Source organism: Arachis ipaensis, chromosome B5, assembly GCF_059453495.1.
Source record: "Arachis ipaensis isolate K30076 ecotype BB chromosome B5, ASM5945349v1, whole genome shotgun sequence".
In the NCBI taxonomy this organism is placed as follows: domain Eukaryota; kingdom Viridiplantae; phylum Streptophyta; class Magnoliopsida; order Fabales; family Fabaceae; genus Arachis; species Arachis ipaensis.
This window is the reverse complement of record NC_142440.1, coordinates 145,123,515-145,143,750: the sequence shown is the minus strand read 5'-3', so window position 1 is coordinate 145,143,750 and position 20,236 is coordinate 145,123,515. Positions and strand designations below refer to the sequence as shown.

Genomic DNA, 20,236 nt, shown 5'->3' with positions numbered 1-20,236 from the left:
TTTAAGTAATTAATTAGTTGATATATTAAGATATTTTGATTTAATTAGTTTTAGTTGTTCATGTTAGAATATTTTGATTTTAATTAGTTAGAAGATATGTTAGAATAATAAAATATTAGATTAACTTAATTTAATTAATTAATTGACATGTTAAGATGATTCGATTTAAGTAGTTAGAGTACCATCTAGAATATTGATATTTTAGATTATTTTGAGGTAATTGATTAGTTGACATATTAGGGTAATTAAATTTAATTAGTTAAAAGACAACATTAAAAGATAATTAATTAATAATTTAAATTTAGATGAAGTTCTCTTTTTTACCGATTATTTAATTTAATTATATTAGGATATTATTAATTATGTTGTTATATAATTATATTCATAAATTAGAGTATTATTTAATTAAATTATTTAATTACTTGATTATATATATTTAATTACATTAAATACTCGAAATTCATGAATTAGTTATTGTTAGCATTGTAATATGCAATTACAAAAAGACTAGTTAATTGTATTTTTATAGACACTTCGGTTGTTCTTGCAACATCGTGTGATGTCTATCCCATCGTCTAACATCCTGCTACCTTATATTAGGGAAGTCGGATTAGGACACGCAGTTGAGTTGAGGAATTTCATGTTCGAGAATCTTTTACTCTATGCATTTGTTGAGCAGTGGAGGCTCGAGACTTATAATTTTCTTCCACCTTCTGTTGGATGAAGTTATCATTACACTCTAAGATGTGGCTTACCATCTTGCTTTGCACACAATTGGTGAGCTGATTGTGGTTGCCTAGAGATTTTCAGCAGTATCATGGCCATCCCACATGACAGTAGGTTAAGGACTTGATCGGTGATAGGCCTCCACCTCAGCTAGAGGACAAGAAGTAGGATTTTTTAGTCTGAGGATGACATGGCTCAAAAACAGTGTCCCATCCCATGTATTCCACCAGGGGTAGATGCAGTCATGCAAATACTCTCTGGATATATGCTCAGTGTTACTTATTGATGTTGATTGGGGGATATTTATTTACGAACAAGTCAGTCAACCTTGTCCCTCTTAGGTGGTTGCTGCTCTTCGAGGATTTTGACAATTGTCGACGGTTGTCTTGGGGTCTGCATTACTAGCACACACCTACCATTCATTATGCATCTAGGCGTGATGTGACAAACATTGCAGGGTGCATAGTACTTGTGTTGTCGTGGATTTACCACAGGTTCCCTTCATTCTGTCTAGCTGGCTACGATGTACTCAGAGTCTTGCCTGCAGCGAGGTAATTAATGCTTGTTATGAATTGTTATTTGTTACTATTTGCAATATTAATTATTGAAAGTAATTTATCCTCCATGAATAGGTTGGTAGGACTAGAACAGCAGTGTAGAGACCACTATCAGGATAGGATACTACGTTTGCGACATAGGCTGGATGCTCTTAGACTTGATAAAGTATAATCAGTTTAGGTTTCTTATGTGTTATATATATATATATATATATTGTTCTTCCATGGCAAATTACATGGTTACCTTTTTTTACCAGTTTCGGTGGACACCTTACGACGATCTCTAGCTACATCACATGGCTCCTAACTGGATTAGGAGTGTTGGGTAGATTTGTACATGGAGAGTCATGGTGCCTTTGTTGTGCTTCCACTTTGTTGAATTTCATCACATGGATAGAGTCAAGAGACAATTTGGGGTCAGCAGCATGCTTCAAAGGACTCGGTCAATATGGACAAGTTTTTGTTCAAGACAACTTGAGGCAACGATGTGTGGTGGCTCAAGGTACACCATGACTGGTATGACTTATGGAGGGCCCGTGGCCAATAGCAGCACATGGTAATCATCGACAGTGTCCTTGATCCTTGACCCACGCAGAAGTACTTTACATGATGGCAGAGAGCATGTCGTGTTATGTTTTTATCAATGAAGGACGTGTGAGCTGATCCGAGAGTTGTGGTCCTACCTGTGAACATTCTCCTGGCTGTCTCGATCAGAGGAATGTTTTAGCCCTTCCATGGGATGCTCCACATCGCAGACAATGGGCAAGGAAGCAGGTCAGAGATGATATCTGGATACCAGCTTGAAAAGTCCAGGATTAGCGAGGGAGGCATGCACCTGCGGATGATTAGTTGTTAAATGAGAAAACCGAGTATGCACGCCAGGAGGGTGTCCCTGAGGATCCTCCGGTGATGACATAACAGGACATACCATCACCTAGCTTCTTTGCTGGGCATGATATGGACATTTCAAGGGAGTTCATGCCAGGATCCTCCTCAGGGACACAGCAACACGATTCATCCTCCTTGGCAGCATAATAGCATAAGGAGATCTCGCAGTGGGATCATAATGACTTTGATCTAAACACACCCCAGAAGGTATCATTCGACGAGTTGTATGACCTTATGTGTGCACCTGGGGATGTCATGGATGACTTGGCGAATCGGTATCGTGGTAGGAGAGACCAGTTGATTTATCAGGGAGGTTAGCAATCTACATACATCTTGGGTCTCCACATACACTTTGTCGACGGAACCCTATAGACCCGGGTCATCTATGGCTCCTATCATACAACAACAGACTCCACCACCATGGGACTATGCATAGACTTCATCCAACACATATTTTGATATTATCCTAGGATATACGTCAAATATTACCCTTACATGCTCATCAGCTTTGACCTAAAATGTCATGTTAAAAAATCCTCAATTCGGCACCGCTGATAAGAATTTATAGGCAACTCTCCCAACCTTCTTGGAACTTATTGCCCCCATGTTGCTCAAGATAACAACATTTTTCAGTGTATCTAGAAAATTAAGACGACAAGTGAGCAACACATCACAGGTGAATTGCACTCAAATATCACTCCCTCTTCACCGTTTCTTATGATCCCATAGAAATAAACTACCACAAAAAAAAATTGATTACTAGCCATATTTATGAAAGAGAATAGCAAATATGGCATGGTTATATTGTGATTAGCTTTAGAGCCTTCAAGCTCCTTATATAGAGTATTTTTTTATGTAGTCATTTAAGATGTAGACACCTAGATAATTTGTACACATATCTCAGGTACTCAACATCTTGAATATGTATAACTACGCAGTTGCACCAGTGCAACCAAATTTTTTTTCTAATTGTTACATATTTCCGGTACACAATACTCAAACTCTATGTTTAACGGTTTTTGACACCGTGTACTTAAGAGGTATAAAGTGAGTGTAAAAACATAAATATACTATAAATTATATATTTCAGTAAAATTAAATATTTAAATAATTTAAATAAAAAAATCCGCCAAAGTGTTGGACAATTTCTGTTGAAATTCAATTCAATGAAACCAATTTGTTTCTTATAAACTACATGGATTAGATTTTAAATCTAAGTTATGAAACTCGACTTCAATTTAAATCATATAATATTATGTGAAATTCTGTTTTTATGCTCTAGTACGTGCACATATAATTATGGATTTAAGTTTTGTACTCAATGTTAAAATATTTTACACGACAACAGAAGTATTAATTCTCCAACTCATTATTTGAATAATTATCTAAATATATAAATATGATTAAAAGAAGGACAATACTAAATGTTATACACTTTCCATGCATCAAAACTAAAGCCATCCAATTATAAATGTTCATATTTGTTTGCAGAAAAATCAGTTATCAAGAACCTAGAGTTCTTTACATCTTTCACGTAATTTAAAAGTTTTGTTTAGCTAAAAATGAGAACAATTTTGGACGAACATGTCCATAAAATCAAGTCAAATTTTGGAATGAAAGATTTAATCCTAAACATTAAACAAATCACTTAACAATTTACTCATTTTAAATAATTTTGTCAAACTAATCATATCTTTAGTGGAATTGATTTACATCTTTTATGATTAGAATTTGTCAAAATAACGTCGTTAGCAGTAGCTTATTGATTCATGTGCTTTTCTAATTCCATTGACTCCATTCTTGAATTTTACACCTAAAACCTCTGTATATGAGGAAAAAAAAAAAAGCATTATTCAACATAAATATGTACATAATTTCACAACAGATTCACCAACATCACTTCTTTTTCTTTTCCTCTTTATCTCTCTCAAGTGTAACAGGTGCTGCTGGTATACTAAACCACCATTCCCTTAATCTCCTCATCCATCTCTCTGTGCTAGCTTTCCTTAGAGGTGAATACCTTGTAGATATCTCCAAGAAAACTAGCAGAACTAAGCATTTAGAGGGTAAGAGAGCAAGAATCAATGCTGCTGATAGAAGAGAAAATGCCAACTTCTCTGTGGCCTGTTCATCACATAGAAAGGACCAAGTCTTATAATGTGTGACATAAGTAGTTGGCAATTGATATAAGAACAAACATCTCAAGTAATTCTCTAAGGCTTGCATTTGGACTGCGTATGTTTACTACCATGAGACACTGAAACACGAACATAAAGACACAAAATCATGTTCGGCAGATAAGACATGGATAGAGATATCGTGTCCTGAGATACTGAACTAGTGTATTTTGTGTCCTTGATAGGAAAGACACCGAGATACTAATAAGAGACAACAACTTAGTTTCTCATTTTTCATTTCATTACTACTATCAAATTTTTATAATTACATTTTTGTCATTATATTTTTCTTCATAAATTTTATACATGGAAGAAAATAAGAGTAAATTAGACTTCTCTTAATATGTTATTTCTTATATTTAGTTTATCACCAAACAAAATACAAAAACACTAAATTTTGTGTTTCTATTATTTGTGTCTTGTTCTTAGTGTCCTGTTTTGTTCTATTCTTAAAACTAAATGCAGCCTTGGACACAGACATTGGCCTAGAAAAGACATTTTTACCCATCTCTACTGTCTCAAGGTCTCTCAATAATATATTGTCCTAAGACAATTTACCAAACGGGGCCTAGGGATGTGTTTGGTAGTTGGAGTTTTGGAGGGAAAAAGATGGAAGAGAAGGGTTTGAAGTGTAAAAGAGATTTCAGTTTACGCTTCAAGACCATCCCCTTCTGACCCTTCCATTACACAATCAAAACTCGCAAACACCAAGAGGCATACATTTGTTCGGGCTTCTTTATATATGAATCAGCATCTAACCTGAGGAAAAATTGAAAGCAACAAGCCGCGGAACTTGAGCAGAATTATGTTGACATCTTGTACAAGCTGTTCGACTTGAGTGACGGCATTCTGAACAGCCAAAAGTTGCTCCATGGTATTCATTGGTGGAGGGGCTATTACTTTGACTTCGGCAGGCCTACCATCGCTAAAATATCGGGTGATTAACATGAATGCTGAGAGTAAAAGAAGCACTAATGCCACTGCATACCCAAGCCAACCCCTGCAATGATCAGTTGATCAAAGATTATCAAAATACGACAAATGTGTCATTAGAATACACACAAGAAAAATTTAAAAGAACTCAACATTCTATAGTTGCATATGCTTTTTCCACGCTAAATATTTCTAGTTATGAAGTGTTGTACTTTGTTAGTCTCCCAATAAAAGATATTTCAACTTCGACTTTCTTTTATCTGCCTCAACAAATAACATGTGAATAGAATATTGATCAGCCTATGAAGTTATACCTGAAGATCATGTAACTGAAGAACAAACAAAACCCAGTAGACTTCAATGGATCATCCCAATATGCCAAAGACAGAAGAGACTTCCCAAGTTCATTTAGAGGAAAAAGTAATTCCTGAAAGAAGTGGTACACGATAAGTATCCAAGTCAAAATAGGGAATTTCAAGGAAGTTAGCTTAGAATATTGTGAATGAAAAATATGTAGGAGCTGCAAAGGCCATAGAAGTTAGAACCAAATTATCTCTCCTAGGAGAATTGCATGTTTTAGACAACTTCAATTAATTTATTCTCACATTACTAATGAAGAGAAGATAGCAAGATAGTGCATTGCAAACATGCATATCATATAACAATCAGGTCCTAGCACATGCTCCTGACAAGATTAAGATGGATGATTGTTTTGCAATGTAACACTAAAGTTTGTTTGTTTCACATTCTAAACAAAGTGATTTTATAACCTAAAACTTTTTATAAAAATGACATAGCTAAACTCTTTTTTTTTTTTAGTTACTCTTACCAAATTTCATATATATAAACTGAAAACTTTTTTTCAGATTTTTATTCTTTTGAGAATTTGATGACTTTTAAATAACTTACCAAATTTCATATATATATAAACCCTTTCTCTCTCCTTTTTCTTTTTTCAAAATCTCATTCAAAGGCACTCTAACAATGCAAGACTTTTTATGGACCTTGACTAAAATGGTAGAAGAGGAAGATAAACTAGTACCTTCATGACAGCCAAATTAGTGTCAATACCATCAACTTTAACACCATCGACTGTAGCTTGTGCAGATACAACCTTCTTATAGTTGTTCTTAGACTCTTTAACTGCTATTTCCAATGGAGTCAGTGCTCCAACTGATATTTCACCAACAGATATTGTGTTTTCATTTGAGCTGTTTGGGCTTGATCCAAACACAAACCCCAAGTTAGAAACCATGTCCAAGGCTGAGACGGAATACATTCCACTTACAGCCTTGAAACCATTCTGGCGATCTGACTCCTTTAGGTTTGACGTATTTGCTAGGGTTTCTAATATCAAGTCACCACCTGGAAGCTGATCACAAAAGTTGAACAAGAGAAGAGCATCATGCTGTATAGGGGTCACAGAACCGATATCTTGGATTGCTTGTAGACGCAAAACTCCTAGAACAGCCTTCCAAAGTGCTTCATCTCGTGCAGTCCCTTTGATCCTATAGTTGCTAATGAATTTGTGAACATTAAGAATCTCTCGGATGATAGCAAGCCAATAATCACGACGAGCATGACCTTTAAGCTCTGGAAATTCTAGTACAACTGGTTCCGATCTACAAGAGAAATATTTATGGCAGTTGATAGGAAGTTCTCTTAAGCTTCACCAGATATCCATTATCAATAAAAATAATTTCCGCAAGTACTCACAAGGATGCTGAGCTATAGAAGACTGCTTTGTCGAAAAGCCGAGTACCCCATGGTCCAGTCAACTCAGGTTTAACAACTTGTTTCAGATCATCCGATAAGTCATATACTTTTGGTTTGTCATATGAAACAACACGAAGTGCTTCAAAATAGAGTGCATGATCTGTGAGAATTAATCTTCCTGCATACAAGCCACAAAGAAGAGATCACTAGTGTCCATACATTTTATTTACTTCATCGTTCAAAATATAAATCGGGTTTTTCATGCACTCACCAGGCCAGGCGGATACTCCCAAATGCTCAAGCACTGGCTGTGTGGTGACAGTTCCATCAATCTCGAGAATCTTCTCACCTCTAGAGGATCTTATAGCAGAAAGGAGAGATGACTCTGAATTGCTCTTCATTTTTCTTATTGCTCTGTAAATAACAAAAACCAAATAATACGAAAAAAAGTCCATATAACAAATATGGCATCAGAAACCCCCTTAAATTATACATATGTAAATGGAAAGAAGATCTGTCCATTTAAGTTATCAATTATAAGATACAAAGCACAAGTGCTATAAAATACAAAGGCATAGTGAAACTTTGCATCCTCATGTAGTATTGATACGGTAACAATTTTGTTAACTAGGATGAGATTATAAGAAATAGACAGGGATTTGGCCCACAAGCCTATTTGGCAGAATAACAATCCAATATACACACAACATGATACTTCAGCATTCAATTGGTAAGGGTCCATGCACAAATACAGGGGAAGGCCTACTCTAATGACTAGCTTTACCTTTTATTTTATTTTTACATATTAAGTAAACAAGCTTTACTGTTGAGTTATTGTTTAATTATTTTTAATATAACTTTAAGTTGTAGAATGATACTGTCCCACTTTTGCTGTTGTTAAGGAATATTAGTAAATGCAACTAAGTTTGGAATTCTTTATGTGAGAAAATTATTCTATTTTTTGGATAAAACCTACGACTTCTAAATAACCATCATAAATATCAAGTCCAAGGGTGGGTTCAGTAAATTCCTCTAAAACTACTTTCTAAAATTTGCCACAGGAAATTAAGTATAATTAAGACTTCTAGTGGATGCGATGCTGCCTATGCTTTTGGCACTGTTTTTCCCCCCTCAATATGAAAAATTTCTCATGAAATATGAAATAAAGTAACAACTTACATGGATGTTCTCCTAAAATACAGCTCATTAATAAAGCTTCTTAGTTATTAGTAATATTGTCCTAGATTAAGTAGGTGCTAGTAATGACCAAAGTAGACAGCATATTGCCCATTTCATGGTCACAGACAGATTATAAGTAGAGGTGCAACATCAGTGTGCAGTTCTAACCATCCAAAGCACTCGGTGAATTACATTTGACATCGTTCCTTCTCTATCTCTCTTTCTCTTCCCAAGTAATGGTCAAAATTATAACAAGATCACAAGAATCAAAGCAAACCAGAGTAGTACCTACCATATCCTTGAAAGCCAACTATCTTACAGTTTTATTGTCTTCTCAATTTAGAGGATTGCAATATCAAAGGAAGGGGGAAGCAATAGCATATTCAAAGATTAAGATTGATACCTTTCTAGGCCGCCAAGGTACTTGTCATAAATGGGAAACTGAAGGCGACCACCAGTTGATGAACTCAGCACCTCAAAAAGATTTTCACTAATGATGACGTTGGCAATGATAGGAATTGCAGGAGCTATTCGACAGAAAGCTTCTAAACCAACAGACATTTCCTCCTCGACCTTCTAGAAAATTTGAGGTCCGTCAATATTAAGAAGGACCAGAGTACTAATGAGCACAGACAAACCTATATTATAGGTATAATACAAGGGCGTACAAAATTAGGTCCACTTAATAAGTTACGTATATTTGATATGACCATAACAACAATGGAAGTCACTGAAATCTAAAGTTCAGAACTTCAGAAAATAGCAAAGAGGAAATAGATGTTCAACCATAGAAATGAACAGAAATAAATAGCATGGAAAGAAACATGTTCTTTTAAGGATATTTTGGTTGTCCACCACACTTCATTATATAGCACTATAGCTTGCCAGCCAATCAAAGCAACTTAAAAACATTATGTAAGACAAGTCTCTATATAATATCAAAATTGTTTCCAAGTAACTCTGAACATGTTATCAATCCATTAGAACATGACTCGTGACTCCAAGAAAAATTTCACTCATACTCGAAAAAACATACATTGGTTAACGGTTGGCTGGCTGTAGCCGGGGCCTCCCAAGCTATCATCATGTCAAATGTCAAGCGTCGGAATGTTTTATCAAACAGATGGCCAGTCATTTGTGTTGAAAAGGAAAGTGCCTTGAAACAGCAATATTCCAATAAGTTCCTCGCATATCGTGATGGATGTTTTATAGAATCAGAAGCCTCTTGATTAAAGCTCTCTTGAAGCTCACTTGAAGAAACCTTAAGTATTCTGCATTATTTGGTTTTCATTAGAGTTGAATTTCCAATAAAAAATATTAGCCACTATGTCAAACAAACAAATGTGAAGGTTCTGAGGATAGCAAATCTACAAACTAAACCAAAGTAGGTGAAAAGACAGTATGAAGCAATATATCCTAAACAAACTAGATCAAATTCTGAGAAATGCACTTACTTTGAACATCTACGAACAACTAGGTTTGCAACTGGAGAGAGCTCTGGTATGTAATTCTTCCCAGCAGAAGGTGAATTTTCCAACTCCTCAAGCTCTTCATCAAAGTAGCTCTTCTTCCCTAGAAGCCATTTAAATGATCCCTCTTTTACCAAACCTTCAAGCATATTTCTTGTTTTGCTAGCTACAGCCATCTTTTTTCCTTCCTACTGCTTTATCAGGTTGAAAGAAACAAACAAGATACTTCAATATCCCAGCTTTCCTAAAAGTTCTAGCATCCACTGAAACTAAAAATGTTGCCAATAAAATAACTCACATCAAGATGAATCCTCAAAGCCAAATCATCTAATTCCTGAATCCTAATCATTCAAGACTCTCGACTTGTTTGGGTGAGTTTCTAAAAAAAAATTTTTAAGTGATCTTTTCTTAAAAGATATTTTAGAAAAATAAAAATAATTTCATGTTTAGATATTTCATGTAAAAATATTTTTTTATTTAACAATTATATTTAAGTACAACAATATAAAAATACTTTTTATTCATTTATTATATTAAAAACATCTTTTTCTTAAGTAAAAAAAGACTTTTAAGGAAAAATATAAATTGTAACTTTAAAAAAAAAAATTTCTAGTGTCTTTACTCTTCATACTAACAACTTAACAGCGGCCAACAAACTCTCATGACACGTCCAATCTTATCTTCTTGATATGTTGGTGTTGCAATTGGAACAAACTGAACACATACTTTTTCAGAAAACCCAAGCAATATCTCAATAAACCCCATGAGGAAGGGCATCAAACTTTCTCTTCAACAGTTTTCAGTTACAAAATTTGTGAAACAATTTCAATAGTTCTAACAAGAATTAGGATCAAAGCACAGTGACACCGAGCCATTACCCTCACAAAACCAAAGATGCAAATAAACAATCTTGCCCATCATAACCTCACTATGATCCAACACTCTTGAACAGATATTAGATACAAAACAAAGGCATTGAATCAGGAATACTGACCCGAACAAGTAGCAGTAACCAAAATCCAAAGAGATCCACCTTCAAATGCCCCCCGAAAAATCTCAACTTTGGGAAATGGCGTGGCTTGAAAAGTTGAAATTGTGATGAATTTTTCAAAGAAACCGAGCACCGATCACGGAGAAAGGGGAAAAGGGGGATTGTGAACTAAAAACTAACTCATTTGAAGAAAGAGCGAGAAGAGGGTAGGTGGTTGTGTTAGACACATGTAAACTACGAATGTTGGAATCGGAGTGTGGATTAAGGTTCATGAGAAAGAGGAAAAGGGAGGAGTGGTTTCAGTGTTGTTGGATAAACATTGAAAATGAAAAAGGGGATAATTATAAACAGAAGAGGTTTCGCTTTCTGAAAGATGAAGTATTCTGTATTGGAGCTCTTGTTAGTTGTTAGCTTTATTTTATTGCAGAGTTGGGACAGAATCAAGAGCTTGCAGGTCCACGGAATTTTGTCAAGGCTTGCAACTGCGGCAATTCTTTTTTCTCTCTGTTAATATAAACCAATTTTGTTGGGAAATAAATAACCAAAGGACTATATAATAAAAGTGTAAATAGAAAATTTTAGTATTAATATTCACCACATTAATATTTCACACTAATAAAAATATATTAATATATTACTAATATTAGATATTGTAATATATAAAGAGAGAAGTGAAAGAAAAACTATATATTGCACGTATAGAAAGAGGAAAAATATTTTATATTTTTATTGTGTGTCAAAAGCTGCAGTTTATGTCTCTATTTATACATGTGTAAGGCTTCACTTTTTCAAATGTTAGAAAATATGCACCGTTTATTCTTTAATGTTTGCACTTCCCAATAGTACTTGAATGGAAGAATAGATTACGTTGAGTAGACACTGAATGGGATATCCATATTATAACACTCCCCTTTGGATGTCCATTTAGGATTATGCCTCATTAAAATTTTACTAAAAAAAAATTCAATAGAAAAAAAAAACTTTAATGAAGGAAAAAGAGTACAAAATCCTTTGTGATGGGGACTACCTCATTAAAAACCTTGTCAAGAAAAATCCAATAGAAAAAAAAACCTGACCAAGAAAAAAGAGTACAGTTTCACTCTCTTGTCGACGTCATTTAATGTCTCGAAATCGGCGCATCTCAATCTCATGTATCAATCTTTTAAAGGAAGATTTTGGGAGTGACTTTGTAAATAAATCTGCCAGATTATCACTTGAGCGGATCTGTTGGACATCAATTGTCTCTTGATTTTGAAGATCATGAGTGAAGAAGAATTTGGGAGAAATATGCTTTGTTCTATCACCTTTGATATATCCGCCTTTAAGTTGAGCAATACATGCTGTATTATCTTCAAACAAGACAATTGGAGCTATCTTATGATCAATCAGTCCACATGATGATAGAATATATTGGATCAAACTCTTGAGCCAAAAACACTCGCGACTAGCTTCATGTATCGCTAGTATTTCAGCATGATTAGAGGATGTTGTCGCAATCGTCTGTTTCGTGGACCTCCATGATATAGTTGTACCACCATAACTGAATAGGTATTCTGTTTGAGATCTCCCTTTATGTGGATCAGACAAGTATCTAGCATCTGCATAGCCAACTAATTGTGACTTGGATTCATAGGGATAAAACAATCCCATATCAACCGTTCCATGAAGATATCGAAAGATTTGTTTGATTCCATTCCAATGTCTTCTGGTTGGAGAAGAACTATATCTTGCTAGTAAATTCACAACAAATGATATATCGGATCGTGTATTATTAGCAAGATACATCAGTGCTCCAAAGGCACTAAAATATGGTACTTCAGGACCAAGAATATCTTCATTTTCTTCTTTAGGACGGAATTGATCATTTTCCACATCCAAAGATCTTACAATCATTGGAATACTTAATGGATGTGACTTATCCATATAAAATCTCTTCAAGATCTTTTTTGTGTATGTTGTTTGATGAATAAAGATCCCATTTTTTGTATGTTCGATCTGCAGGTCGAGACAAATTTTAGTCTTTCCAAGATCTTTCATCTCAAACTCTTCTTTTAGAGCTTTTATAATTGTTGGAATCTCTTCAAGAGTCCCAATGATATTTAAATCATCAACGTACACAGCAATTATAATGAATCCAGATGTAGATTTCTTTATGAAAACACATGGGCAGATATCATCATTCTTAAATCCATTTTTGGCCAGATACTTAGTAAGACGATTATACCGCATTCGTCTAGATTGCTTTAGACCATATAAAGATCTTTGAAATTTAACTGAGGATAATCCCTGTGAATATTCATTGGATGATTTAGATATCTTTAGTCCTTCAGTGACTTTCATATAAATATCACGATCTAATAATCCGTATAAATAGGCTGTTACCACATCCATTAAATGCATATGTAGTTTATGATATGCGGATAAACTGCCACATAAATGTTATTGCATCCACTACAGGGGAATATGTTTCTTCATAATCTATACCAGGCTTTTGTGAAAAATCTTGTACCACAAGTCGAACTTTGTAGCGTACAACTTCATTTTTCTCATTTCGTTTTCTCACAAATACCATCGGTATCCAACAGGTTTTACATCTTCTGGTATACGAACTACAGGTCCAAAGACTTCATGTTTTGCAAGTGAGTCTAACTCAGCCTTCATGGCTTCTTCCCATTTTGGCCAATCATTTCTTTGTCGACATTCTTCGACTGATCTTGGCTCAAGATCCTTATTTTCATGTATGATATTCAATGCCACATTATATGCAAATATTTCATTGACAATTGTTTTATTTAGGTCCCATTTCTCTCCTGTAAAGACATAATTTATCGATATCTCGTCATTTTCACAATTTTCAGGTACCTGAACGTCTTTTGGCGTTAAAGTTATATCAAAATTCTGGACAACTGCAGGTGTCTTTACTATGTCTTTTTCAACAGGAATAGTATTTACCTCTTTTTTTCGAGGATTTTTTGTCTTTGGAACCGATAGGCCTACCACGCTTCTGGCGTGAATTTGTTTCAGTGGCTATTTGTCCGACTGGGGCATCAATTCGAATTGGGACATTTTTCGCTGGTATATAAGATTTGGTTATCCTCTTTGTATCAGAAAATGCATCAGGCAATTCATTTATTATTCTTTACAAATGTATAATCTTTTGAACTTCTAGTTCACATTGCCCTGATCGAGGATCCAAATGCATTAAAGATGATGCATACCAATTAAGTTTCTTTTCAGGAAGCTTATTCTCTCCCCCAATGTTAGAAATTTTGATTCATCAAAATGATAATCCGTAAACTGGGCTTTAATACATCTCCAATTTGTATCTCAAGATACCTCACTATAGAGGGAGAATTATATCCAACATATATCCCCAATTTTCTTTGGAGTCCCATTTTGGTACGAGAAGGTGGTGCAATGGGAACATATATCTCACACCTAAATATTCTTAAATGGAAAACATTTGGCTGCTGGCCAAAAGCAAATTGCATAAGAGAGAACTGATGGTAACTTGTTGGCCTTAAACGAATAAGTGCTGCAGCATGTAAAATAGCAAGCCCCTAAACCAAGGTTGGAAGATTTGTTCTCATAAGTAATGGTCTAGCAATTAATTAGAGGCGTTTAATAAGTGATTCTGCTAACCCATTTTGTGTGTGAACATGAGCTACTGGATGTTCAACACTTATTCCATTAGCCATACAATAAGTATCAAAAGCTCGGGAAGTAAATTCACCGGCATTATCAAGACGAATTGCTTTGATTGGATTTTCTGGAAATTGTGCTTTTAATCGAATAATTTGAGCCAGTAATCTCATAAATGCCAAGTTGCGAGAAGACAATAAGCACACATGTGACCATCTCGAAGATGCATCTATTAGAACCATAAAATATCTAAAAGATCTACATTGCGGATGAATAGGTCCACATATATCGCCTTGAATCCTTTCTAGGAATTCAGGGGACTCAAATCCAATCTTTACTGGTGATGGTCTTAAAATTAACTTCCCTGAAAACATGCAGCACAACAAAATTCACTGGATTTAAGAATATTCTGGTTTTTTAGTGAATGCCCATGGGAGTTTTCAATAATTCTTCGCATCATGGTTGTTCCCGGATGACCCAATCGGTTGTACCAAATTATGAATTCATTTGGGTTAGTAAACTTCTGGTTTACAACAGCATGTGATTCAAATGCACTAATCTTGGTATAATATAACCCAGATGAAAGTGATGGCAACTTTTCTAATATAACCTTTTTATTTGAATCATGAGTTGTGATACATAAGTACCCATGACTTCTCTCATTCATAGTATTAACATATTATTCTTTTGGCACAAGATGGGTAAAGTATATATTACTTTTGAGAATGGTGTGCGAACTTGCACTATCCGCAAGGCAAACATCTCCACTATATGTCCTTGCCATTCTCTTCAAAGACAAATAATAATAAAATGAGTAGAAATACATGCACAGTCAAATTGAAATCTTGATTATTTTTCTAAAAACACTGTACATAATGTCATATACTAAAATTTTATTATTATCACTATTATTATTATTATTTTTAAAACTTGACACATTTAATAATTTCAAACTTCTTAAACATAAATATTAATATTTCATTATTTATATACATCATATTTGAAATTTAAATACATAGAAAGTAAAACTTAATAATAAGTTTCTTACATTATTTATTTACATGAATACTTAACAATCTCACAGATTAAACTATTCTATCATTAAACAAATGACCAATATTTCCTTCATAATCCTCAAAAAAAAAAATCAGATACATCATAATGAGTGGTGGAATTTTCAACATCATTTGAAACAACATTTGTTTCCTTTCTTTTGTCATCCTTTTTCAAAGATACTTGATAAAGATCGACTAGGTGCCTTGGGGTACGACAGGTACGCGACCAATGGCCCTTTTCACCACAACGGAAACACTTATCCTCTGTTGATTTATTTTGCCCAGAGTTTCTTTCTTTATCCCACTTCTGGTGAGATCCTTTCTTGTGAACATAATTCTTTTTCTTTCCATAATTTTTTTGTTACTAAAGCCTTGCCATTTACCTCTTCTGGGATAATGATTTGCCGCATTTGCTTCAGAGAATGGGGCGGCACCAGCTAGGTGCGCTTCATGATTTTTTTAAAAGCAACTTATTGTTGCGTTTAGCAACAAGAAGGCAAGAAATTAACTCAAAATATTTTTTAAATCCTTTTTCTTGATATTGCTGCTGTAGGAGCACATTCGAGACATGGAAGGTCGAGAAAATTTTCTTTAACATATCATTATCAGTTATCTTTTTTCCACATAATTTCATTCATGAGGTGATTCAAAACATTGCTGAATTATATTCATTTATGGATTTAAAATCCTGTAGACGCAAGTGCGTCCATTCATATTGGGCTTGAGGAAGTATCACCATCTTTTGATGATTATACCTTTCTTCAAGGTCTTTCCACAGATCTACAGGATCTTTTAATGTGAGATATTCATTTTTCAATCCTTGGTCAAGATGACGACGAAGGAATATCATGGCTTTGGCTTTATCCTTCCGAGATATGTATTATTTTCAGCCTTAATGGTATCTCCAAGATCTATTAAATCAAGATGGATTTCAGCCTCTAGTATCCATGATAAATAGTTATTTTCAGATATATCAAGAGCATTAAATTCAATATGAGAGAGTTTCGACATAATGAAAATTTGTTACCTGAGTCTTCCAAAAATTTGATCAGAGTCTCGTGTTGATAACGTGTTGTAAAATAAATAACCAAAGGAAGATATAATAAATATAAAATAAGAAAGTGTAAATAGAAAATTTTAGTATTAATATTCACCACATCAATATCTCACGCTAATAGAAATGTATTAATATATTACTAATATTAGATATTGTAGTATATGAAGAGAGAAGTGAAAGAAGAACTTTATATATTGTACGTATAGAGAGAGGGAAAATATTTTATATTTTTATTTTGTATCAAAAGCCTCAGCCTATGCCCCTATTTATACATGTGCAAGGTTTCACTTTTTCAAATGTTAGAAAACATGCACCGTTTATTCTTTAATGTTTGCACTTCCCAATAGTACTTGCATGGAAGAATAGATTATGCGGAGTAGACACTGAATGAACATCCATATTGTAACAAATTTTACATTTAATAAAAGAGTTTAATCTTGATGCATTTGATATAGTCGTGCAATCATATCTATTTTTTTATATGACCATTTACGTAATCAATGTAAAAAATAATTTTTTTATTGATATGATATTACATAAATGAATACATGTGAAAAACTATTTTACATTAACAGTGTATCAAAATTAAATTTTTAATAAAAAAAGTTTGGAAATTAAGGTAATGAAGATAGAAGTGATAATATTGGCGGATATGATAAAAATTTTGATAAAACTTATTGGATTTAATATTTGCACTTTTTATATTTGAATCTGCTCTAATTTAATGGGTTGGATATTCGATAATAGATATATGAGTTTTTTATTTAAATAAATTATTTGCTCTTCTATTTTACGTGAATCCCCTAAATGGTTTTCTTGAACGTGAATCCCCTAAACCATATAATATATAAATCGTCCTAGGCTGGTGTGTTTTAGTTAATATATAAAACATTGTACCCTGGGACGATTTATGCATGAATTGCATAGGTGAATAAAGCATAAATCGTCCCACCCTAGTGTGTTTTAGAAGTCGCACATAAATCGTCCTAGCATAGTATGAGTTATGTGTTTTCACCTAAAATACCCTACCCTGGCACGATTTACGTGCATCTTTGTAACCCTGAACCCCCTAGCACGATTTACGTGCAAATCCCTAACCCACAACTCCCTAAGACGATTTATGTGCAAATATTTATCCCTCAATACCCTAGAACGAATTATGTGTTATATGATAAGACACGTTAGTATGGGACGATTTACGTGTAAAAACACAATACCAGATACCATGAAACGATTTATGTGCTTGAAGAGCCTATAAATACAGGAGGAACATCAATGTCGAGCCATATTTCCACTGAGGGTTGCGAGAAGATGGCTGAGAGTGTGTTCTTGTTAGTTCATCATCGGGGAAAGATCGATGAAAACACAAGTGAGGGTGTAACGTTCAGTAGCAAGAAACAGATTGGAGTGTTCATAAATCCATCAACGAGTTTAGATGATTTACGAAATAGCATATTACAAAAGTTAGGTAAGTGCGGTAAAAGGCTTGTCAAGCAGATGTTCTTCAGGATCCCTATCTCATTCAGGCAGGGTTACGTGAAGTTTGGAAAATATGAGATGTTAGGCGATGATGACATTCGCGTTATATTTCACAATCAATCCAGATTTCCAGATCTGGGAGCTATGGAGTTGTTCGCGAAAATGGCTGATGTGGAGGGTAGCTCCGGTGGATCTGCTCCAAATCCGCCCACAATCGGGGTAGATGGTGCTTCAAGTGCCATTCCAATTCGTCACGACGTCACCGCCCACGTTTCATCTCCATCATTTGCAGCTGATCTGGCTGTTCATGCCGAAGATGGGGATTGCTTGGGTGATGTACGAACCTTCGGAGAGCTTGCAGCGGCAATCAGAGAGGGACCGGTATTGGATGGTGCAACTATGTTCATGGATGTCAGAGATGGGGATCCAGTTGCTGAGGCCATTGGTGATGATGTTTCAGATTCGGAACCACCCGTTATCGGTGATGAATCTGATGATGAGGATGACACGAGACCAGTTGCACCATCGCAAGGCCAAACAAGTTCTCAGACACAACAGTACCCTCCACACTTCTCTACATTGGATCTTGAGGCAATGAATCAACTAGCATTTCCAGGTTGACAAATGTCAAGTATTCACAGAGACAAGCACGGTATGCATGGGGCAGAGGAGTTTGAGGTCGGGCAGTGGTTCCAGAGCAAGGAGGAGGTAGTGTTGATGGTGAAGAATTATAATATCCGCCGTGGTGTTCAGTATAAGGTGTTTGAGTCGGACCAGTTGAAGTATCACGGGAAGTGCGTCCAATTTGGGAATGGGTGTAATTGGCTGATACGCGTGACTATACGGCAACGGAAAGGATACTGGGAAGTCCGGAAGTACAATGGGCCTCACACATGTCTTGCAACCGAGCTGTTCACCGACCACAGGCAGCTTGATTATCATGTGATATGTGCGTCAATTCTATCGCTGGTCAATTCTATCGCTGTCCACCAACCACACGCAGGCTTACCACCTTCCATCAACTGCTCAAAGTCACTGAGACAACCACTAACTGGAAATCCATCAACAGGGAGACCGAATTGATATGCCACATTCTGTAAAGTGACAGTGCACTCCCCAAATGGCATATGAAAAGTGTGTGTCTCTGGACGCCATCGCTCAACAAAGGCACTAATCAGTGGCTCATCCAGCTTAAACCAATAATCATTCAGCCTAGCAACATGCAGCAATCCGACGCTATCTAAGTAAGGCATAATACGGTCATGCAATATCATCTTTTGTTGCCTGCGGATAGTCCGTACACACCGAGTTGGCTGATAACAGAATAACAAGCACAGTTACAACTCAACATCGCACAACAACCAAAAATATGTATCAAAAATCAACCTCACTCCTAAACCAAACATGACCCTGTGGCTATCCTAAACATGTTAACCTTAACGTTTCACAAATTTCTAACACAACAAGCACTTTTTTTTCCAAATGAATCACATTCTTATAACTAAACACATCAACGACATTGACTATATCAGTTGTAAACCAAATTAATTACTAACCTCTTCGTCGATAAAACCTGCCACGTGCGCGATGCCGTTCAATCGGTACATGTCGTTCCTCGCCATCTTGCACCGCCCCCCAAAGCCACCAAATCAGCCTCCTACTGCCGCCAACACAACCTTCGGAAGCCGCCCTCAGCCGCCGTCGACGCCGTCCACCGGAGGCCACCTCTTCCGACGCCTTAGCAATCCTCCACCGCCGCTGCCCACTACCCTTCCTTGAATTTTTTCCCGTAGCTCCTCCCCTTCACTACCCTCCTCGCCGCTAATGGAGTCTCTCACGAATGAGACTTTACTCGTGGAAGGTAAGTAGGGTTTGGGTCTTAACACATGAATCGTTCTAGGCTGCTGAGGGGTATTTATGCACATAAATCGTGCTAGGTTGGTGGGGGTTAGGTTTGCACATAAATCGTGCTAGGTTGGTAGGGGTTAGGCATTTGCACGTAAATCGTGCTAGGGGGTTCAGGGTTACAAAGATGCACGTAAATCGTGCCAGGGTAGGGTGTTTTAGGTGAAAACACATAACTCATACTAGGCTAGGACGATTTATGTGTGACTTCTAAAACACACTAGGGTGGGACGATTTATGCTTTATTCACCTATGCAATTCATGCATAAATCGTCCCAGTGTACAATGTTTTATATATTAACTAACACACACCAGCCTAGGACGATTTATATATTATATGATTTAGGGGATTCACGTTCAAGAAAACCATTTAGGGGATTCACGTAAAATAGGACAGCAAATAATTTATTTAAATAAAAAACCCTAGATATATCTGCAATAATAAAAAAATATACTAGAAAA

The 20,236-nt window shown here is 35.6% G+C and overlaps 1 protein-coding gene across 9 annotated transcripts; it reads right to left on the bottom strand.

Moving 5' to 3' along the window:
• Positions 1 to 3,901: 3,901 nt before the first annotated feature.
• LOC107644290 (uncharacterized) lies at positions 3,902 to 11,161 on the bottom strand. 9 transcript variants are annotated; one of them, XM_088486121.1, is made up of 11 exons: positions 10,640 to 11,021; positions 9,944 to 10,024; positions 9,631 to 9,839; positions 9,213 to 9,447; positions 8,580 to 8,752; positions 7,269 to 7,411; positions 6,998 to 7,175; positions 6,324 to 6,903; positions 5,596 to 5,708; positions 5,108 to 5,348; positions 3,902 to 4,295 (listed from the first exon to the last, which is right to left on the bottom strand). In XM_088486121.1, exons 3-11 carry the CDS (start codon positions 9,819 to 9,821, stop codon positions 4,068 to 4,070), a joined length of 2,082 nt encoding a protein of 693 aa, XP_088342247.1. In that variant the 5' UTR covers positions 9,822 to 9,839; positions 9,944 to 10,024; positions 10,640 to 11,021; the 3' UTR covers positions 3,902 to 4,067. The 9 variants fall into 9 exon arrangements, with proteins under 9 accessions (XP_088342247.1, XP_088342250.1, XP_016203615.1 ...); XM_088486124.1 differs by having other exon boundaries at positions 8,580 to 8,749; XM_016348129.3 differs by lacking the exon at positions 9,944 to 10,024 and having other exon boundaries at positions 9,631 to 9,836; positions 10,640 to 11,161.
• Between the last annotated feature and the right edge of the window lie 9,075 nt (positions 11,162 to 20,236).

Coding starts and splice junctions, on each gene's coding strand:
- LOC107644290 (XM_016348129.3), bottom strand. CDS start 9,821: ATGGCTGTAGCTAGCAAAACAAGAAATATGCTTGAAGGTTTGGTAAAA. Junction 7,176..7,268: donor GGGAGTATCCGCCTGGCCTG/GTGAGTGCATGA, acceptor GCTTGTATGCAG/GAAGATTAATTCTCACAGAT. Junction 5,349..5,595: donor TTCAGTTACATGATCTTCAG/GTATAACTTCAT, acceptor TGATCATTGCAG/GGGTTGGCTTGGGTATGCAG.